A 20,565-nucleotide genomic window follows, 5' to 3' on the forward strand; every position below is an offset into this window, starting at 1 on the left:
TTATTGACCCCTTAGGACACTAATGTATGTGATCTTAAGGGACTGATATGTCGTACACACTAGGATTTTATAAGTTCGGGTCATATGTGGTTCTAAGGGGTCACGCACCTCTTAGGACTGCATATGACCCCTTAGGACACTATGTGATCCTAAGGGGAATGTCGTATGTACACTAGGATGTTATAAGGGGTCATATGTGGTCCTAAGGGGTTATGCATGTGTTAGAACACACGCATGACCTCTTAGGACCACATATGACCCCTTAGGACACTATGTGATCCTAACAGGAATGTCGTATGTACACTAGGATGTTTTAAGGAGTCATATGTGGTCCTAAGGGGTCACGCATGTGTTAGAACACATGCATGACCCCTTAGGACACTGTACATGTGAACTTAAGGGATCGTATGTCGTAGACACTAGGATGTTATAAGGGGTCATATGTGGTCCTAAGGGGTCACACATGTATAGTGTTAGAACACACATGGATGACCCCTTTATGACCACATATGACCCCTTCTAGGACACTATGTGATCCTAAGGGGTACATGTTGTATACAATAGGATGTTATAAGGGGTCATATGTGGTCTTAGCAGGTCACACATGTGTTAACAAATGTGCGACCCTTTAGGACCACATATGACCCCTTAGGACACTGTGATGGACTAAGGGGTATGTCATTCACACTAGGATTTTATAAGGGGTCATATGCGGTTCTGAGGGGTCATGCATGTGTTAGAACACATGTGTGTGACCCCTTAGGACCACATATGACCCTTTAGGACACTATGTGATCCTAAGGGGTATGTCATACACACTAGGATGTTATAAAGGGTCATATGTGGTCCTAAGGGGTCACACATTTGTTAACACATGTGTGACCCCTTAGGACCACATATGACACCTTAGGGTCCACTATGTGATCCTCTATGGTCCTAAGGAGATGTATAGTGTCATTAGGGGCATATGTGGTCTTAAGGGGTCCTAAGGGGTCATGTTGCATGTGTAATAGGATGTGAAAAGGGGTCATGTAGAGGATTTATTTTGTCTAATTTGTTTAAATTTTTTATCTAAGTTTTATAATGTTTTTTTAAATTTAAATTTATTAATTTTTCTAACATTTTAATTTATTATATTTAGATTTACATAACATTTTACTAATTTTTTATTTTGCTAATGTTTTTCTTAACATTTTTTCTAAGTTTTAATTTACTACCTTAGTTTTCTAAGTTTTTCATAACATTTTTTTGAAAAGTTGAAAAAAAAATACATATACAGTTATTTAATTTTAAAAACAAATTGACATTAAATCAAAATATTAAATTTTCAAACGTTTTTCTAAAATGATGAAAAACAATAAATATACAATTATTTAATTATAAAAATAAATTAACAAATAAATTATTTATTAATTTTTAACTAAATTTAATTAAAAAAAATGTTATTAAACAAAAAAAAAGGTTATTTTGTGCACCTGAAATAATGTAGGTCGAAAGATGAAAGGTGAGACGTGTTGGTTATTGCTGACAGGGCATGGTGACATGGTGCTAATGTTGGGTTTTCTCTAACCCCCTCTAGACACATAAAAATACAAACTAACTGTCATTTTTGGTTTTTATAGAAGTTTTTTAAAAAATAATTTAAAAAGGGGTTCGATCGAACCAGTTAAAAATAAATATTTTAATGGGTTCGATCGAACCCGTGTCCGATGGTGGGTTTGATCAAACCCTTAGGGGGGGTTCGCTCGAACACCCCTAGTTCATTTGAACCCCCAAAAAAAAAAATTCCCCACCTCTGCCAATTTTCTTTGTTGGCAAAAGTGGGAACTATTAATGTGGGATAGCCCATCTCCTCTAACTTCCTCATCCTAACCTCTTGTAGGTTGGTTATCTTCTCTTGAGGACACATGACATCTTTGCCACATGTCCTCCATCTCCTTACCACTTGCCTTGTTGGCATTTGATGGAGATTCCTTGACACTTGTCCCTCTAGGGATGACAAGTGTCCTACCCTTCAATCTCCTCTCCAACTTACTCATTTTTTACCATTAATCTCTCTAGACCAAATCCTCTCTATTGAATCTTGCCACCTCAGCTTTGGCTTTGGAAAATCCATAAATAGCTCCCTTCTCAACCATGACAAGACCCTTAGCAATCTTTGTCAGCTCGTGATCTTAGCAATTTTAATCATAGCATCATTAGCAACATTTTCATAGTTTTAGTGTCATATCATAGCATATCAATAAGATCATTGCATTCATAGCATAGTTATCATGATAATTTAGAATTGCACAACATCATATAATTTATAGATTTGCATCATTTCACTCATGTTTCTTAGGTAGTCATCTTGCGATCATGCATCTGAGAGCCAACATCTAAACTTGCAAGGTCCCTAAGAATAGAGAACAATGGGACAATTTGAGGGAATTTTCTAATTAGTTTATTTTATTTTGCTCTCTCTTGTAATGCTTCATTTAATGTGGTGTTAATGTCTGATTTAATGGATTAATACACACAAAATTTTACACTATAGTAAGAGCCTTAGATATTTGTGAGAAGTGACCATTCACTAATCCCTTAGTTTAGAAATGTGAAAACACATAGAGGGGGATTAGGCTAATAATCAAGGATTTAGACATGATTAGGAGAAGGGTTAGTGTGCAACTTGTTACAAGTGCGGTTGTTGTTTCACCAAAAGATCAACCTCTTAATGGTCGATACAACCACAAGACTTATAGAATCCACAAGAGGCGGTTAAGCCATGTCACAAACCCAAGCAATGCACTGCACAACACAAGGAGACCAAGGGCGCACACCTTGCAACAACCCCCCTCCTAGCGCAAGCGAGGGGTTTGAACCTGTGACCAAGCTCTGATACCACTTGTTATAAGTGTGGTTGTCGTTGCACCAAAATATCAACCTCTTAATACCCGATACAACCACTATCTACTTATAGAATTTGTTAGCCCTATATTTTTTCTTGTTCCTAAAGCCTCATGATTAGCTAAAAATCAGCTATTTTTAATGTTTTAATTCTGAAGTTTTTGTGGCCAAACTCCATATCAGCTGAGAGATTTTAATTCTTTAATATTCGAGTTACCCATATGTCCAAATAATTAAATCTCAAGTCTTATGTTTCATATGCCAAAATTATTTTTGGTTTATGCTCTACTTGGCTCATTTATTCTATGGTTAAAATTTCACAAGAAACAGAGTTTTCACTAAAAAGTTATGAAGGTTTTCCTATGGAAGCCCAAAGGAACAATTATCATTGAACTTGAACCTTGAACCTCCTTAGGTTCAAGCAGTTCAAAAGGTTCAAAAGGTTCAAAGGTTCAACACGCAGCCAGATATGAAAACAAAGTGATAAATCAAATATAATGTGGGTGAAATTTGTGTTTTGAACCTTCTGATTGAACCCCGCCGGTTCAAGGTTCAAGCGGTTCAAAAAGTTCAAAAAATTCAAAGTTCAAATTTTGAGCTTTGTAATTTTCGGTCATTGAACTTGAACCATTGAACCATTTTGGTTCAGGTTCAAGGTTCAACGTGCAGGAAAATGGAAAGAGAAAAATCAATGCATTATACTGTGGGTGCAATTTGTGTTTTTGAACCATTTGCTTGAACCTCGCAGGTTCAAGGTTCAAAGTTCGAGGTTCGATTTCAGAGGTTCAAATTTAGAATTCAGAGACTCATCAAATGCAAGTTTAGAGTGTGTGAGTTTAAAATTTCAGAAATTTCAATAATCCATTAACATTGGCATGTCTAATGTTTGTAATTTTTAATGTAATCCAAAACCACGGATTTTCTAAGACAGAAAAATCAATCTCGGTGCGGGGGGCATAACTTTTAATTGCACCGTTGGATCGGGCTGAAATGTTGACAGGGTTTAGAAAACCTAGTTTTCTAAATCCTCACTAAAGCAATCGGAAAAATATTATTGCAGTAAAAATTTATTTATCTCTAAGTACGGGTCTATAAAAATTCTGAGATAAAAAGATTTGAAGATTTAAAACAAAAAAAAAAGTTATCAAGAAGAGGATAAAAGATAAAAGAAAAGATTGATTAATTATCTTTTCAAGAATCAGTTATTGATAACTGAAAGTCTCTTTAAAAAAAGAGAGAGACTATATATATGAGGAAAAAAGAAAAGAAAGGGGTTCTGAAAACTGTGATTTTGGGAGCAACAGATAATGTTTTGGTTATCACATGAATTGTTTGGATTATAGAATGACTGGTTATTAATGAAATGTTGTGTTATCTTTGAATCTGTGTGTTCTTAGATTTGCAATCTTTCTTAAGTTGATTATGGGCACAATATAATTTGATGATCAGCTACCTCTGTAATCCTTTTCAATTCATGTTTATTATTGGTTGTTGGATGACTCACATTGTATTGATTTGCTTGATACCCCTTGCTCTATGAAGCATGAGAGAGTATCGATCGAGCCATTAGTCTTCGTTGAGTCTCTATTTTGCTTTGAATTTATACAACAAGAATGTTATGGGTTAGAGTCTATGAACTCTCTTTCGAATATTCTTTTCAAAAATTTCCTACGTGTGCAGTTTTGAAGGCATTTATTTGTGTTGATGTATAAATGTTGAAGCCTTTCGATGCTTTCTGGTTAAAAGTGTTAGCTTATCAACTGTATAATAAATTCATTGTAAATCTTCTAAGAGGGAGCTGTACCTCTCAATTCAGAGGAAGACTATCAATTCAATGATAATCTATCCAACTGTTGGTGCTCTTTGTCCTTTATCTCGGGCATTTGCAGTTAGTATGTGTATGTATTTGTTGAGGGACAAATTTGTTCACTAACAGAATCCACAGGAGGTGGTTAAGCCATGTCACAAACCCGAGCACTACACTACATAGCACAAGGAGACCAAGGGCACACACCTTGCAACGCAACTTGTATTTTTTAGAAAGTACAAGTGGGTGAGAGTCTTAGGATTTTAAATAAATATTTATTTATTTAAATGTGAGAGATGGGCTTTTAGGGATTTAAATAAATATTGATTTATTTAAATGTGAAAGATAGGGTTTAAATAAATGTTAATTTATTTAAATGCAAGAGGGGGGTTAATTAAACAAATATGATTTATTTATTTAATTAATTGTCAGAACATAGTTTAATGAATTAAATTAAATAAATTGAATAATTCATTTAATTAATAAGAGAAGAGGGTTAAGCTGAATTGATTAAATATTAATTTAATTAATTGTTCATTGATGGTTAAATAATCAAATAAATACTAAGTACTCATTTAATTAAGTGGATAGATTTAGGTGTCTACAGTCATAGTTTGGCATTACTTGAATATTTTCAAGCAAAAATTTAGATTCATGTTTTTCTTTGCTACATTCGTTTCCACTAGGTTCTACATTGCCACTTTCTTTAGTTGGGCTTGGGACTTCTAATTGATTATGACACCTCTTGGCACCAACATGTTGATACTTGAGCAACTTCTAAAGAAATTATGTATGTTTATATTTCTTTCTTCATATGCCTTTCAAAAATAAGAATATAGCATGCATGCATGTTGGAATTTGTTTGTAATAAGGAGAGAAATGTTGTTCAACAATCATAGACCATCTTCACCATCTAGTGTTGAGCATCTACTATTGGTTTATGAGGCTACTTAAGAGAGTCTCGAATGTTATATCTTCTTTTCTCTATTTTGTAGAGTTTTTCCTCACATAGAATTTTATCTTTCTCACTTTTTTTGGAGGATTAGTTATTCCTTCTTTTTTCATCCTCTCTTGGGAGGGATTTTTCTTCTTCTCATCTTCAAAAGGACACTGATTGTAAATAGATATATCATCAAGCATTGATGTTGATACTCATCCATGTTTTCTCATTCTCACTAAGTTGCATTTAAGGGGATGTTGGTGTGAATGGGGTATATTACCTAATTGGGTTCCCTCTTAGGTCATTTTCACACCTAATCAACTAAGTTTACTCAGGGCATCTACTTTTTGTGTTTCAAGGATCATAAGATCAAAAACCATAACAATCTTATGTTGTCTTATATCTCACTCTTTCTTATACAGAAGGGTTTCTCATTGTAATCTTGAATCATGAATCATATTAGACATTTGCGCTCTTTGATAGAAGATAAACATTATCTCACTTTGAGTTTGTCTTATGCTTTCATTAAATTTCCTTGATCTTGGGTGACTATCTCCATAAATAAATCTTGCATGTTATTAAAGTACTATATATCAACTCTTATAAAATTAGGAGAATGAGCTTAGTTTCACGCTCTGGTGAAATGGCATGGTATGTAGATTTCATCATAAGAACAAAAAATAAAATTCACCTATGTAAGAAGATGATGTATTTCAAAAACCTATTGATAGAGAAGCAATGCACCTCACAAGAGGAGAAACAACTCTAGAGAGCAGCTCATATTATATTTTACAAGAAAGCTTATGCTGCATAGATGTTGTTGGTATCCAAGTTGTATGACATAACATCAAATCTTCAAGCATTGGGACAATTTGAGAGAACAAAATAATTTGATTGCTACAATGATTATATAGAGATGGAAGTATATGAATATGCTTGATAATGGGGTTATCAAAAATTCTACACTTCTTTGATTGATATTATATTGATTTTTTAGGAGGTGAGTTGAAAAAGACGACAAGAAGAAGCTACCTATGAGCATCATTCTTTTATATATTAAAGAGATTTGATCTCAGCACCTTCTAGATGCCTACAACAAGACAATAAAACAACCCATTCCATATAGAATGGCCTCAATTTTAATAAGATTAGATGCAGTCTTGTTCACAATGGCCGCAATTGTTAGGATTGTTAATAGTTATCATTTTCATGTTAGACGTCATAAACCTATTAGTCATATGTTCCTTGTATTCGTTTATTGGCTTTTTCTAAATTTCTCTCAAGCTGCTCTTGTGTTAATCTCAAGCCAAATTTTTGCTAGTGCTAATAACCTTAAACCATTGACCCTCAGGATTGTCTCGTATGGAGCATTGAGAAACCACAAGACATATGCAATCCCGAGCAACAACCAAGGGGCTGGAGCTTCCATCCAAGCACACCATCTTTCCACTGCTATCCATTGTACCAATCTGCAGATTCGAACTCGACACCACACTCCAAAGTGGGCAGTGAAGGCGGTCATTTAACACCACAGGCAGTCCATCCCCTTGAATTCCAATACATGCAGAAGTCCCCACAACTCCAATGAAGCCACCAGCCCTAATATTGTAGCTCCATCTGCTACTCCCATTGCAAGAGCCCATAACAACCTCATTCTTAGTTGTGGCCACAAGGCACAGGCCACTTGCAGGATGATAGATTATCTCGTAAAGCAGACCTGAAGAGAAACTTGGATCTACAATTCAGAAAAGAAAACCAATCATTAGTATGGAGAGTCATTTTATAGTGATGGTAAGGGTAGAATATAATGATATGAGCGATAATCTTTTTAGCTGAAATCTTTTTGGTTAAGAGTCAAAATTGAAGATCAGGGATATCTATTCTATCAAATTTATGAGGATGCAATGTTGACCTCATCTATTATGATATAAGAGCATTGCACTCAACAAAATTTGATCCAAAATAGATGTATTTAAAATAAATTGTTTTCATAATGAACTTTGAAATTATGAAGAAAAGAATTATGCAAGTACCCTGGATTGGGGTCTGGATAGGGTGAAGGAGGGAGAGAAAATGAGCATTCCTCAATCCATCCCAACGAGAGTTAAAAACTCCATAAGTCTCCTCGAACCCAGGCTGCTGGTTGCGAATATAATAACTTCCCTGCAAAGTCCAAAGAGCCCAATCGAAGTCCCACTCGGCTGCATAAGCCAGAAAGCAGTTCAAATACCTGTTATCATTCTCATTAATTCCCCTCTCATCAATGCCAAACTCGCTTATAAACAGAGGAGCAGAGGTCGCCAGAAAAGCTGCCCGCTTGTTAATCCCTGCCACCAAAGACCCACACAGCTGGTTGGTCCGCCCACTCGACCACTTAATTCCACTAGTAAAGGCATACCAGTGTACTTCGTAGGCAATCTTGTTTACAAAGGGCAGCGGCATGCGACCGGGGGCTAAGAAGCTCAGGTCGGAGTCGTAGCTCAACCCCGAGAGAATAACAATGACTTTGGGGTTGGCGATGTGCACGGCAGTGGCTCCACGATGCATGAAGTGGAGCCACTCGGCAGCACTCGAGGTCGGGCCGCGCAGCTCATTGCGCAACGACATGGCCACCACATGTGGCGTGTCGTTGAAAGTGGTGGCCATGGCCATGAGGCCATGGAGCCACTCACTTGGGTTGAAGTATTTGTCACCGAAGAATCCGTTTCCGTCGGTGGGACCACAGCACCATTGCGCCTTGCTGACGTGGTTGTCTAGCACCACCATCAGCCCCGCGGCTCCAAGTGCTGCCACCACTCTAGCATATGCCTGCAAAAAATAATAATAATAAAAAGAGAAAATTAGGTCTAGCTAGTACAACATTAGATGTTTAATGTTTTCATTTGTCTTTATTCTATCATTGAGAAGACATTTCCACAATCTATATAATAGATAATGTTGCTTCTAGTTTAAATTGTGTGCAAATTTTTGAATTAATGTTTTAGATCACAATCATTAATCCATCATCTAGATTGTAAAAAATCTAATGAAACAATAGATGTTAATTTACAGCCCAAGAATTGATAAAAGATGAGAGAAGTGTGGGAAAGCAGGCACTCAGTTCACACAAGATGAAGATGGAAAGATAATTGAAAGAAAGCATAGTTAAAGATGAATATATCATTCAAAGGGATTAAAGGCTTTGTTCTTGCCCTGGATACAAAGGAACATGGATATTAATACCTGCGCCACAGTCAGCTGCAAGAAGCCCGGGTTGTGCGCTTCTACTCTGGCGGCCGCCGAGCGGAGGTTGAGAGACTGAAAGGATTGCGCCACCGTGAGGCTCTGCTTCGTTATCATGGCGGTGGCCCAGGTGAGGCGGACGCAATTGAAGCCGAGAGAGGGGATGGCGTTGGCAATGGAGGACAAAGACTGGTGGCTCAGCCCCTCCGCCACCATTAGCTCCAGGTGGGCCGCCCAGTTCACGCACGCCAGCTTTACTCTCCGCCCAGTAGCTTCGTCCACTATCCATCTTGAACGAGTCTCCAGGGGGGTAGAACTCGCGACCTCTACCAACGAAAGTCCCAGTGTACACAATAAAATGACCATAAGCAATCTTGAATGATCCATTATATTCTCTCTCTGAATCTGAATCCAACTCAATGTCTAAAGCAAATATATGCATGAAACGAGGCAGGGGTTTGTGATAGTGAAGGTTTGTTGGGCTGGTGTGGATAGTGGAAGTTGGTGCAGAATTTCAGAGAAATGTTATGAGTCAACATGCATTAGAGGTAGCAGGTAACGTATACCAAAAACTAGTGAGCTACTCCATATTCAGGCTTATGTAATGCTCATGAATTCCACAAGCACAAAGTTTCCCTACCTAGTCCTTGTTGCGTTGATATCCAACTGCTACATTTTCACCTTCTTTCTTAGAGCAAGCATTTTTTAATTTTTGGTAGAAAATAAATAATTATATTAGGAACCAAAAGTTAATATGTTATTCTATGAAGTAGTTATGGTTTTGAGATAGTTTTGTTGATGTTGGTATTGGGAAGTCTCATTTACGTTAAATTTGACTATCTTATTTCTAACTACTTCTATACTTTTGATTTTCAAATAAAGTCAAAAGATAAAGAAACATAGATTAACAAATAGAAAATTAAAAAAAATTATCATGACTAATATCACCAATTTCTAATCTCATTAAAATTATCCAAACAATACCCACATCACAACATGACTTGATTACTCATACTAGTGCAATCTTGTAGGGGAGGAATGAATATATCCTTACAAAGTTCATCACCAATTACAAGATCAAATCTTTGTCACGTTTTTATAAAGAAGGGTAATATTGGTCTACCTTTATAGTACTAAAAATTAGTGTATATATATATACACACACATATACATATATATGTATGTAGATATATACATATATGTATGTATACATATATGTATATATAAATAAATAAACATACATACATACATGCATATATACATGTTTGTATGCATGTACATACATACAAATATATATATACATATAGACATATATATGTATGCATGTATACATGTAGATATATACAACTATATATATACATATATATACACGCACATATAGAAATATATACATATGTATGTACATGTATATATGTCTATATGTGTGTCTATATATGTATATATATAATTTTGTGATTATTTAAGTTAATAATTTTATTTTTTATGTAGTTTATAATTATATTTTAAGAAATTTAAAAAATATGTATTTTAAAAAAACAAATAACATTTACTATTCAATTGTTGAAAAATACTCAAAGAATAAGATGCATAGGACGTCAAGTTTGTTATAACCAATTTTACATATTTTCTATTTTTTCATATTATGAACTTGAAATATAATGCCTAAATAAATAATAATAATAATTTTAATAAAAATTAATTAAAAGCACAACTAGTATTTTTTAGAATACTAACCAACTAGTTTTTTTAGAATCAATAAATTTAACATGGACAAACTTATTAAAAACACAACTAGTACTTTTTTAGAATTAAAATCAGTAACCAATGTTTGAATAATAGATTTTATCATATAAGTGATTCAACCTTACATTGAATTATGTAATGGAGATTTATAATTCTTTCATTTTATTAGACTAAATTGTAGTTAGTTGGGTCTACAAAAACTAGAGAATCCACCGGGATCCCAAGTTCATAAAAAAATAGAACTAATGAAGAATTTTGAGTAGCTTTCATTTTTAGGTTATTACATTTTGGTAGTTTGATCGTGTAATTACTTTTATCTAAGGATTTTTGGCAGCCTCTTTATGTTGCAAAGGACAATATTCTAGAAAGAAAGACAATTTCTTTTTGGGAAGCAAAATTCTTATACAATTAGTTTTAAAAATGAGAATATATCAATTTGACACAGAAGAGTATGCAACGGAGTATAAACCTTTAAATACACTAGTAATCCATCTAGCTTGAAGATTTCTTTGGGATCTCATGAGTATTCACTTTCTAAATAAGCAATCTTCTTTTCAATGAAGAGAACTTTTTCTAATGGAGAATGTAGTACCCCTACCCTGTTAAGACCCTTTTTGGCCTCGTTGACTTTTCAGTGGCTTATGTGGATGGTTGATTTATTGTGATTGTGATGTGTATTCTGGTATTACACTTTGGAGTGTGTTTGGTGAATATGATTATGCATTATAGTTCATTGAGAAATAGATATTGAATATACATTAAATATTGCTTATTGATGAGTAGTTGTTAACTGTGCTTCTACATCATATTTTATTAATGAGAAAATATTAAGTTTATTTATGCGTTACTAATGATGGACTAACACATTTACCTTGTGTGCCAGTCGCTTCATGTATATGTCGTCATGTTGTATGGAAGTGTATGGGGTGCGAGGAGATGATTTTCCATCACTCATTTCGGTGAGACACGAAACGTCACAATTCTCCCTCATCGGTGTGTTTACCGTGTTTGTGTATATATATATGTATGTGCGGTTCGGTGATGCAGGGAATTGCAGGTACAAGGTATCATCTCCACCTGGCTCCACAGGTCTGAGCGTACCTAATTAACCTAATGGAAGTGGAGGAGGTAGTTCTAAGGTCCTAATGTTAACCCTAGCCTTTCTCAATTGTGAGTGTCAACGATCTTTTGTTTGCCTTGTCGGTTCGCCAAGTAGGCCACTTTTTCGATGTTGATATGTGTGTCATGTTCTATTTTGGTTTCAGTTGAGTGTTGCGTGTTATGCGTTTTGTGTGTTTAATTATTCTCTTCTGGAGTAGTTAATTAGAATTTAATATGTGTCGTGTTGATTAAAGGGAATTAAGAATAAATTATATTAGAATCATTTTTGTGGTTAATTAATTAATCGATTATTTTTAATTATCTAAGTTAGAGTGAATGTTGAATTATTAGTGAAAGTTAAATTATATTTGGCTTGACTAATTGTTTAAAGAAAAGACCATTGTTTTCATAAATTGATAAATCAAATTCTATTAAGCTAGCAAATTAGAGTATTTATTTATTGCTATATGGTGGAATTAAATATGGGTTATGCATTTTTTGAGCAATTAGTATTATTTTCCAAATTTTGGAGACTTCCAACCCTACAATGGATTTTTAAAATTTTGATTGGGAAGGATTTGTTTGGAGAGATTTTGTGGGTAGGAGCTTGTTGGATTCGAGTGGGAGAACTTTTGTTGCTACTCGGTTTTCGTGAGTTCTTTCGGAGTCTTTGGCTTCATATTTCATTTTAAAATTCTTCAACTTGAAGGTGAGTTTTATTTGATTTCTCCCTTGATTATTTATGAAATTGTGTAATTCTTGTTGCAAATGGATAGCAAATGGATTTAGAACCTTTACTCCAACTTTAATTTTGGATTTTAGTTTAGATATGAATTTGTATGTTTTAGTTTTTTTAAATGAGAATTGTTTTAGGGCAATGCTGCCCAAATTTGTATGTATGCCCAGAAAGTGAATTTTATTTCAAAAGTGTGATGTTGTTCACCCATCAACCAATCGGTTTTAAGGAATTTTTGATATGACAAGTTTTAAGTTTTTGAGTTTTTGGAGGTCCATCAATGGTGGATGGCCTCCAAAACTTGGTTATTGGTATCCTTAAACTTTTTGAAAAATGTCAATCTGATGTTTTAAGTGTGAAATTATTATGTGGAATAATGATATTAGATATGAAAATTTTAGTTGTGGATTGAATTGGATCCCTTCTCCTAGCGTTAGGGCCAATTGAGTAATTGAATACATTTGGTGGAAATGTATTGTTTTTTATTAAAAAGCAGCCAAAACCAGGGGCTGACCCGAAAGAAACAGAAAAAAGCTTTACCAACACACACACTGCAGACATGCGGCAGTCAGCCAATCCCTACTCTAGTAATCAAAAACAAAAACTGCCTACCGCTATTGGATAACCCGAGATTGAAACCAATCTCGTCCAACAAGCGCCATAACCAATAGTAAACCATCACAATGTCAATACTATAACAACTATTAAAAGTAGCAAAATTACCAAGGAACCAGGCATTCTAGCGACAAAAACTAAAGCAAAAAGGAAGGAAACCAACCATACAACCTAATTATCAGCACCCGTGTGCTTAGAGAGCATAAGCCCAATCCAGTCATCAGCTAGGAACTAGAATAGTTCCTTAGTGGTGTCGCTTCCCAACCCTTCCGGATCAGCCTTATCCTAGTGGAGCAAGCACAGTGCATCACTTTGACAGCGAATTTCTCAATCTTGTTGATATAGGACTCCAGGAGCTCCATCTTTTTCTTAACACCATTTAGATCTTCAGAGATAACACTGCAACCCGAACACTGCACCACCTCTTCCTTCTCCCCCTCTTCAGCAGCAGTCTTCCCGCTATCAGAATGTCTACCATCCCCCTCAGAAGTGTGGGGCAGGGAAGTGTTAGAATGAGGGGAGGTGTTCTTGATATCCTCCTTGATGGTCTCTGAGTCAGGGACATTAGTGCCCAAATTGGAGGAATCTGAGCCCTCTGTGGCCTCCAAATCCTCCTCCCCCTTCTCACTTTCTGCTTTCTCATAATCCTCCTCTTCTTCATTGGCATAATGCTTTCTCACAACCATTTGCTTCATCCTGGATTTGTTTCTATGGGATGTGCGCTAGGTGATACCCTCCTTAGCATCAGACTCAACAAGGAGGATTTTGGGCTCCTTTCTGGGTTTCTTGGAGGTGGGTTTCGCAACAAAAGGGTTGCATTTATTTTTTTCCCCAATTTTGAGGGGGTAGGGGGGCCCTGGTTAGGGGATTGACAAGGAGTCATCGGCTTTTTTGAAGACTTTTTTAGGCCTTTTTTAGAGCCTTCAAGGGGACCTAGAATGGAGGGGGCGGGTTGAAGAGAGATAGGTTTAGGGGGGCAAAGGGCCTTATCAAAATTGTAAAGCCTAAACATCAGCCCCTGGTGGAGGATGGTAAAATTACCCTCTTGACTCATACAATTGCGCACATCTTTGATAGTAGACTCAAGAGCATGTAGCCGAAAGAAAGGAAAGGAAATGGTGTCATGGTTGCGAAAGTGGTTTAGCAGCAGGAAGTGATAATAGTAAAACACACCATACCTTCCCTCGAGGGTGAAGTATTTCATTATGATTTTGCAAACCTAATCCCATGGGTAGGGTAAACATTCTCTGTTGAAACCCCCACGCATTCTAGTCAGTTCCTCGCCCTTTTTGAAGAAGTGGTTCATGATGTTTTCATCCGCAACCCTACTAGTTTTCTTCCATTTCCTGCCTTCGATGGAGAGACCCATAGCTTGGGCGATAACTTCTTTAGTGATTTCAAACAAAATGTCCTCCATGACCACCCTCATGTCCTTCCAACGGTTGACAAAATGCATGGAGAGCTTTTTGTCGAATCCCTTCATGGCTTCCATGAATGGGATGATACCTCCTTCCTTAGCATACATCCAGACGCATAGGTCGTTGCGAAAATAGTCGTCAATTATGTCTGGTTCAACCCAGACTAAATCCCCTCCCATGCTAGCTTCCTCCAGAGTGAAGTTGAGATATAGTGCAAGCCTATAAATGAAAATACAAAGAGGAAAACCAAAGTTGGAGTTAAGAGAAAATAAATGGTAACTAGCCGAAATAATGTGCAAGGTGTAATAATGATTTTTGGTGTTGTTTCCCAAGGTCTGCATCCACCAGCTCCGGGAAGCATGCGAAGGGACACCTCTTGATATCTCCACCAACTTGCAAAGATCTTCGTTATGGCGAGTTTCAAGTTTCTAGTTAATGTAATAATTAGGGTCCTTGTTGTGATTAATGATCAAAAGTTGGCCCTCCAACCCATCAACGATGCTAAAATAGGTGGCCAACCAAGCTAGCATCTGGCAAATAAGGTGGGGACCACTAGAAGCCAGCAAGGCAAAGCCTGCCCAATTTGAATTTAAATTTCCCGCTAGCAGCGTAGCATAGCAGCCGGCCCAAAGCAACCTATTGATTAAAGCAAAGTGGCACTTTTTTGATGGATAGAGGCGATTTGTTCATTCCAAATAAGGTCCTTCTTCTTGTCAGTGAGATAATCTAGATGCCTCTGGCAACTCATTCCTTTTATCTCTAGTACCGTCGCAGCCAGTGAGTCCGCCACCACATTCCCCTCTCTATAGATATGTTGAATTTGAAATTCCTCTAGCCAGACAATCATGGACCAAATGTCCTTGATGATATTTTTGATTCTCCAGCTGATCCCTGAAGCGCCTTTAGTGGCCTCAATAATCAATTTAGAGTCCCCTTCAATGATCAATCTTTTGATATTGGTGCCAAGGGCCAACTTAAGCCCCCCAAAAAGAGCAAGGGTTGCAGCCATGTTGCTCAATATAGAGTCAAAATTTCCTGCATAGGCCAAAACCAGGTTGCCCAAGCTGTCCCTAATAATTTCGACCCCTGCCACTGAACCACTACGAGTAGCACCATCAAAATTGAGCTTGAGCCAAAGGGGGGGGGGGGGGTGATGACCATCTGGTATTAAGCCTCTCCATATTTTTTGAATTGTCATATCGAAGGAAGCTATCTGGAAAATTCCAAGTTTTAATCCACCTCCAATCCAGAGTCATAGGGCTATCTTTCGGGGTTCTCCACTTGCCGATGATGGCATTCTCCCTGAGGTAATTCTCAGCTATGTCAGTCACCGTGTCAACCAAGCTACTGGTGTAACGAAAAATCCTATTATTTCTTTCCTTCCAGATATGCCAACAGACATGGGGAGGAATGAGTCTCCAAAAAAGTGTGACTGGCGGGTGAGCAGAGGGGCACTTCTAGTTGCTAATAAACTGTTGCAAGTCTTCCAAGAATGTCCAAGCCAAGTTGAATTTCTGTAGAACTTTGTGCCAAACCCCAAAAGCGAAGGGGCAATGGATAAAGAGGTGATTTATGCTTTCCTCAACACAATTACACATAACACATTTGTTGGCAAGCGTAAATCCCCTCCTCTTCAGATTATCAATAGTAAGGATCTTCCCGTGAAGGGTCATCCACCAGAAGAAGTTAATTTTAGGGGTGAGCTGAGAGTTCCAAACTTCTTTCCAACTGTAACAGTCATTGAAGGAGGCAACCAAGAGATTGTAGGTCAATTTAACATTGAAAGACCCTGAGGGATTCACTGTCCAAACAAGTTTATCAGTGTGAGTGAAATAGGGGATCTCGGTCCCCTTAAGAAGGGAGTGCAACTCTTCAATGATGGGGTTTACCTAGCCTGCTCAACACTCCACCAACTCACCAGGCCTAGTTGCACTCTAGACCTCCAAGTCCTTCTCAATCTCTTCTAGGTCTTGATTCTTGACCTTTCTAAGGTGTTTTGGTTAGGAACCCTATCAATTCACTATGCTACTCAGGTGTTCAATTCTGGCTTCTTGGCCTCAACTTGTCAAAATGACCTCTTGCTATTGTGAGATGATGCAGAGGTGTAGACAAGTATTCTAAAAAAAATTTAGTGCACTTGGATTCCATTATTGGTTTGCAACCTTGAGGTTTCTTACCAATTTCACAATCTTGCCTAGAAAAGGGCTACAAGGAATGAGCCCCAATTAGGCCTCCAAAACCGATTTTCTAGGGCTTGAGGGAAAATGAATCAAAGGACCCCCAAACAAGTTTGGATTTTCTTCAATGATGCACCTATTCCCAAATTATTTTTGTGGTTTTAGCCCCTGGTCTGACTGTACAATGTGTGAACCCCAAAATGAGGGTTTTGAAGGGTTTGTAAGGCCTTTAACCGGTAGTGAATGAACAAATTGGGGTTTTGATATTAAATGAATCTGTCAAAGATTCTCCTTGCATAGACAAGTATACCCCAACCCCATGGACCCCTCCAAACTCTGAAATGGTGATTTCACACACACCCCTGCACTTGGCACTTCATTTTCACCTTGTTTTCCTCCAGCTGGTTGCTCCTGAACTCGCCTAGATTAAGGTGGCAGTCATGTCTAAACACTTCTCTAGCACTTGAACCTACATGTGTACAATTTACAAGAGGTTTCCAACCATGTCCCAACTAGCCATGATGGCCACATGTGTGGGACTCATGGGGCAACCATATTTACAAGAAAATTGCTATTTACAAGCCAAAACTAGTTGTTTACAAACTTGAGCAAGAAAACACCAAAGAACAGTATATACAAGACTCTAAATTGAACCAAAAACATAATAATACACAGGAGTAACTCAATCCAAATCTGTATTAATGGATTCAATCCATATTCTATTTCAAAATGATTGAAAACAAGCCAAAATGTTGCCAACAAGACTGAAAATGAGTAGTTTCAGTTGTTGAATCTTACAATACACACTTCACCAACCTTGGTAAATGTGCAAGAGAGTATTTTTATATATTTCCCACATGTGGATTCCTCCTAGGGCATTGGACAATCCCTAACTCCACCACTAACCAATTCAAGACAAAAGTTGTCATGACAACTTTCAAAAGTTGTCACGACAACTTTTTGCAACTTTGCACTTTTGCACTTTTGGTCTCTCCACCCTATAAGACCTATATCAAAACATCACATATGACTTCTTAAACATGTCTAATACCTATTTAACCATCCCTAATGCCTATAACAATTTTTGACACTTTTGACCAACAAAAGGCTAATTTACCTACTCAAACTCACTATTTACACAAAAATGCAAACCTAAGTAGAATGAACTCAACCTAGGCCTACACTAACACAAAATAATCACTCTTGGACCCTCCTAGAGTCCTTATTCACTACTGACTTGGCTAAGCTCAGTACAAGATAAAATTGTAAAAACTAAATTCCCTAAGTCCTAGGTGCTCCTACACCATTCAGCCAAATGAATCCATTGGGGGGTATTTCCCAGACTATCAGCAAGCCTTAACTAGCAGCAGGGTATATGCATGAAGTTGTGGTACCAAAAAGGTGCCACACTTCAAAAAAAATAAAAAAGCGCATAAGGCGCTTGCACTATAGGGTGCACGCCCTATAGTGCATGCACCTTATGTGCATTGTAAACTTCAAAAAAACCCTGCTCCGCATTTTGGATGCACTCTGCATTCCAAACCCATGTTTTGGAATTTTTGGGTGCCATTTTCTTGCGCTCGCCCTTTGTAAAAGTTTGAAATTGGGCACTAAGTTGTCCATCTCTCATCAAAATGCCGCCACGCCATCGAAGAGCTCGAAGAGGTATGTATTTTTATTTTCTTATTGTCATTTTTTTTATTAATTTGAAGATTAAACTAGGTTTATTGATTTAAATTTATTTTCATTATCAGGAAATGAGATTAGACAAGAAAATGTTGAAAACACTCAATCACCTCCTCATGAAGACCATATTGAAGAAGAAGCACATCAATCACCTCCTCATGAAGACCATATTGAAGAAGAAGCACATCAATCACCTCCTCATGAAGACCATATTGAAGAAGAAGCACATCAAGAACCTCCTACAATCCCTATACATCCCATAGGTACACAAGAAAACCTATTAGGTCAAATAGAAAATAGCCAAAAAGAGCTTGAAGGTTTAATCACAAGGCTAAAAGATCCCACTGGAACAAACTCCCATAGGACAAACCTTGCCAGTTCTTTGCAATCTATTGTATCTCACATACAATCTATGAGTGGGCAAATAAATTTTTGGTCCCATAAGAAGGAAGATAAAAAGCAATTTTATGCTGACAAATTATCATATGCGGCAGTGAAGAAAAAGAAAATTAATAAATTTGACTTGTGTGCTCTTTTTACGGACCCCTAAATGAATCAACCTTTACACCCTGGATGTAGGAGATTCCCTATTCATTGGTGTCATCATGAAGGGATTAAGAACAATTTTTGGGATAGGTGGTGGATGGTATTTGATCAGCCCCCATGCAATAATCATGAGGTACCCCAATACTTTTTTAGAAAACTGTACTGTGAGTTTGTCCTTAATGAGATCCCAAACTATTTTGATTTTCTAGATTTCCAAGGTAGAGGTGGGGGTTCCTCGCATGATAGAGAGGGTGCACAGCGTGATCCAAATCTCCCACCAAGACCCTTGGCCAGACCTATGATGGAGCATGTTATTATTCCTTCCATTGTGAAGGAGAGTATTGAGGTCGAAACTCTAGACTCGATTAGCTCACTCACTCAGACCCTTATATAGTATGTTAGGCTTCTAGTAGAGGGTGATGTGAGTGATGATGTTGATTCTTCTAGGCATCAAGTTTCAGCTCATTTTTGTTGATCTTGTGGTTCTCTTTGCACTTATGATCCTAATAGTTCTGAGAATGCACGTGCACAAGCGAAGTTTGCTAATGAGAACATTGTCATGACAGAATCCTTGTTGAATGAAACATTTGGCATTGATACCCAGGTGAATTTCATTACAAGTTCATTTCATTCTTTTTATTAAATCTTATATGTAAATTTGAGAATATATCTAAATTAGTAAATTATTATGATAAAAAATCAAGGTCAAAGTGTTCACAATACTAGCAACATTCTTGCAGCACCCTTTTTCACTACTTCGTCAACTCCACAGGTATACAACGAGCGAAAAAATATTATTATTATATGTAGATAGTTGAACCTTATGTGAATGATTTTCTAATTACTCATTTTGGATGTCAAATAGTTTGATGCTAGAGCTTCAACATCAACACCTCGTAGTGTATTTCATCGACAATCTTTCACCCAGGTAAACAATTTATCTTTAATGTTGTTATTAAATAATATAGATAGTATTGGCGATTAATCAATATACTTTGTTTAATTTTTAGATGTTGACATCAGAGACTCCTCCTGTTGTTCGCGCATCAATGGAGTGCGGTGTTGTTGCAGCAGTAGCAAGTTCAACTGCTTTAACAGAAGTATGAGACATATTTGTAAATTTAGTAAAATTAGCATTACATTTGTTATCTTAATAATATGTTATTAGAAATTTAACGACACTTGTATTTAGTTTAATTTATATTGTGATGCTTATAGGAGGGTCTTGTCACTCCAGATCATGAACGTGCACTTGTTGTGGATGAACATCATGATTATTTGTATGCGGTAAGTGACTATTCTATTATATGTCATTCTAAAATTCAATTTTTGTATATGCTAACATCATTCTTTTCATTGTATCAGGTAGAGTTATAAAAAAGTTTGGAGAGGAGGTCAAGTGGACGTACTCGAAAGACACCTGCATCATATACATCTCCATCCCCTCGATAGGAAAGGATATCTCGTGATCTGTTTCCTTCCCCTAGAGGGAAATGAATAGAATAGGGTCCTATGTTGTATGCCTATATGGCAATTTTGAACATATGTTTTGTATTACGAATATGTGACATTCTATCGCCATATGGCTTTTGGCAAACTCCTATTTGACTTTATTGGATACCATGTTGTATGCCTATATGGCAAATTTGAAGATATGTTTTGTATTACGAATATGTGACATTCTATGT

At 36.9% G+C, this 20,565-nt stretch overlaps 1 protein-coding gene across 1 annotated transcript; it reads right to left on the bottom strand.

Annotated features, from left to right (window-relative positions):
• Positions 1 to 6,837: 6,837 nt before the first annotated feature.
• On the bottom strand, positions 6,838 to 9,242 carry LOC131059960 (glycosyl hydrolase 5 family protein). The gene is made up of 3 exons (XM_057993028.2): positions 8,856 to 9,242; positions 7,667 to 8,441; positions 6,838 to 7,368 (listed from the first exon to the last, which is right to left on the bottom strand). The coding sequence occupies exons 1-3, from the start codon at positions 9,240 to 9,242 to the stop codon at positions 6,935 to 6,937; spliced, it is 1,596 nt and encodes a 531-aa protein (XP_057849011.2). The 3' UTR covers positions 6,838 to 6,934.
• Between the last annotated feature and the right edge of the window lie 11,323 nt (positions 9,243 to 20,565).

This window comes from Cryptomeria japonica, chromosome 7 (assembly GCF_030272615.1).
Source record: "Cryptomeria japonica chromosome 7, Sugi_1.0, whole genome shotgun sequence".
Classification (NCBI taxonomy): domain Eukaryota; kingdom Viridiplantae; phylum Streptophyta; class Pinopsida; order Cupressales; family Cupressaceae; genus Cryptomeria; species Cryptomeria japonica.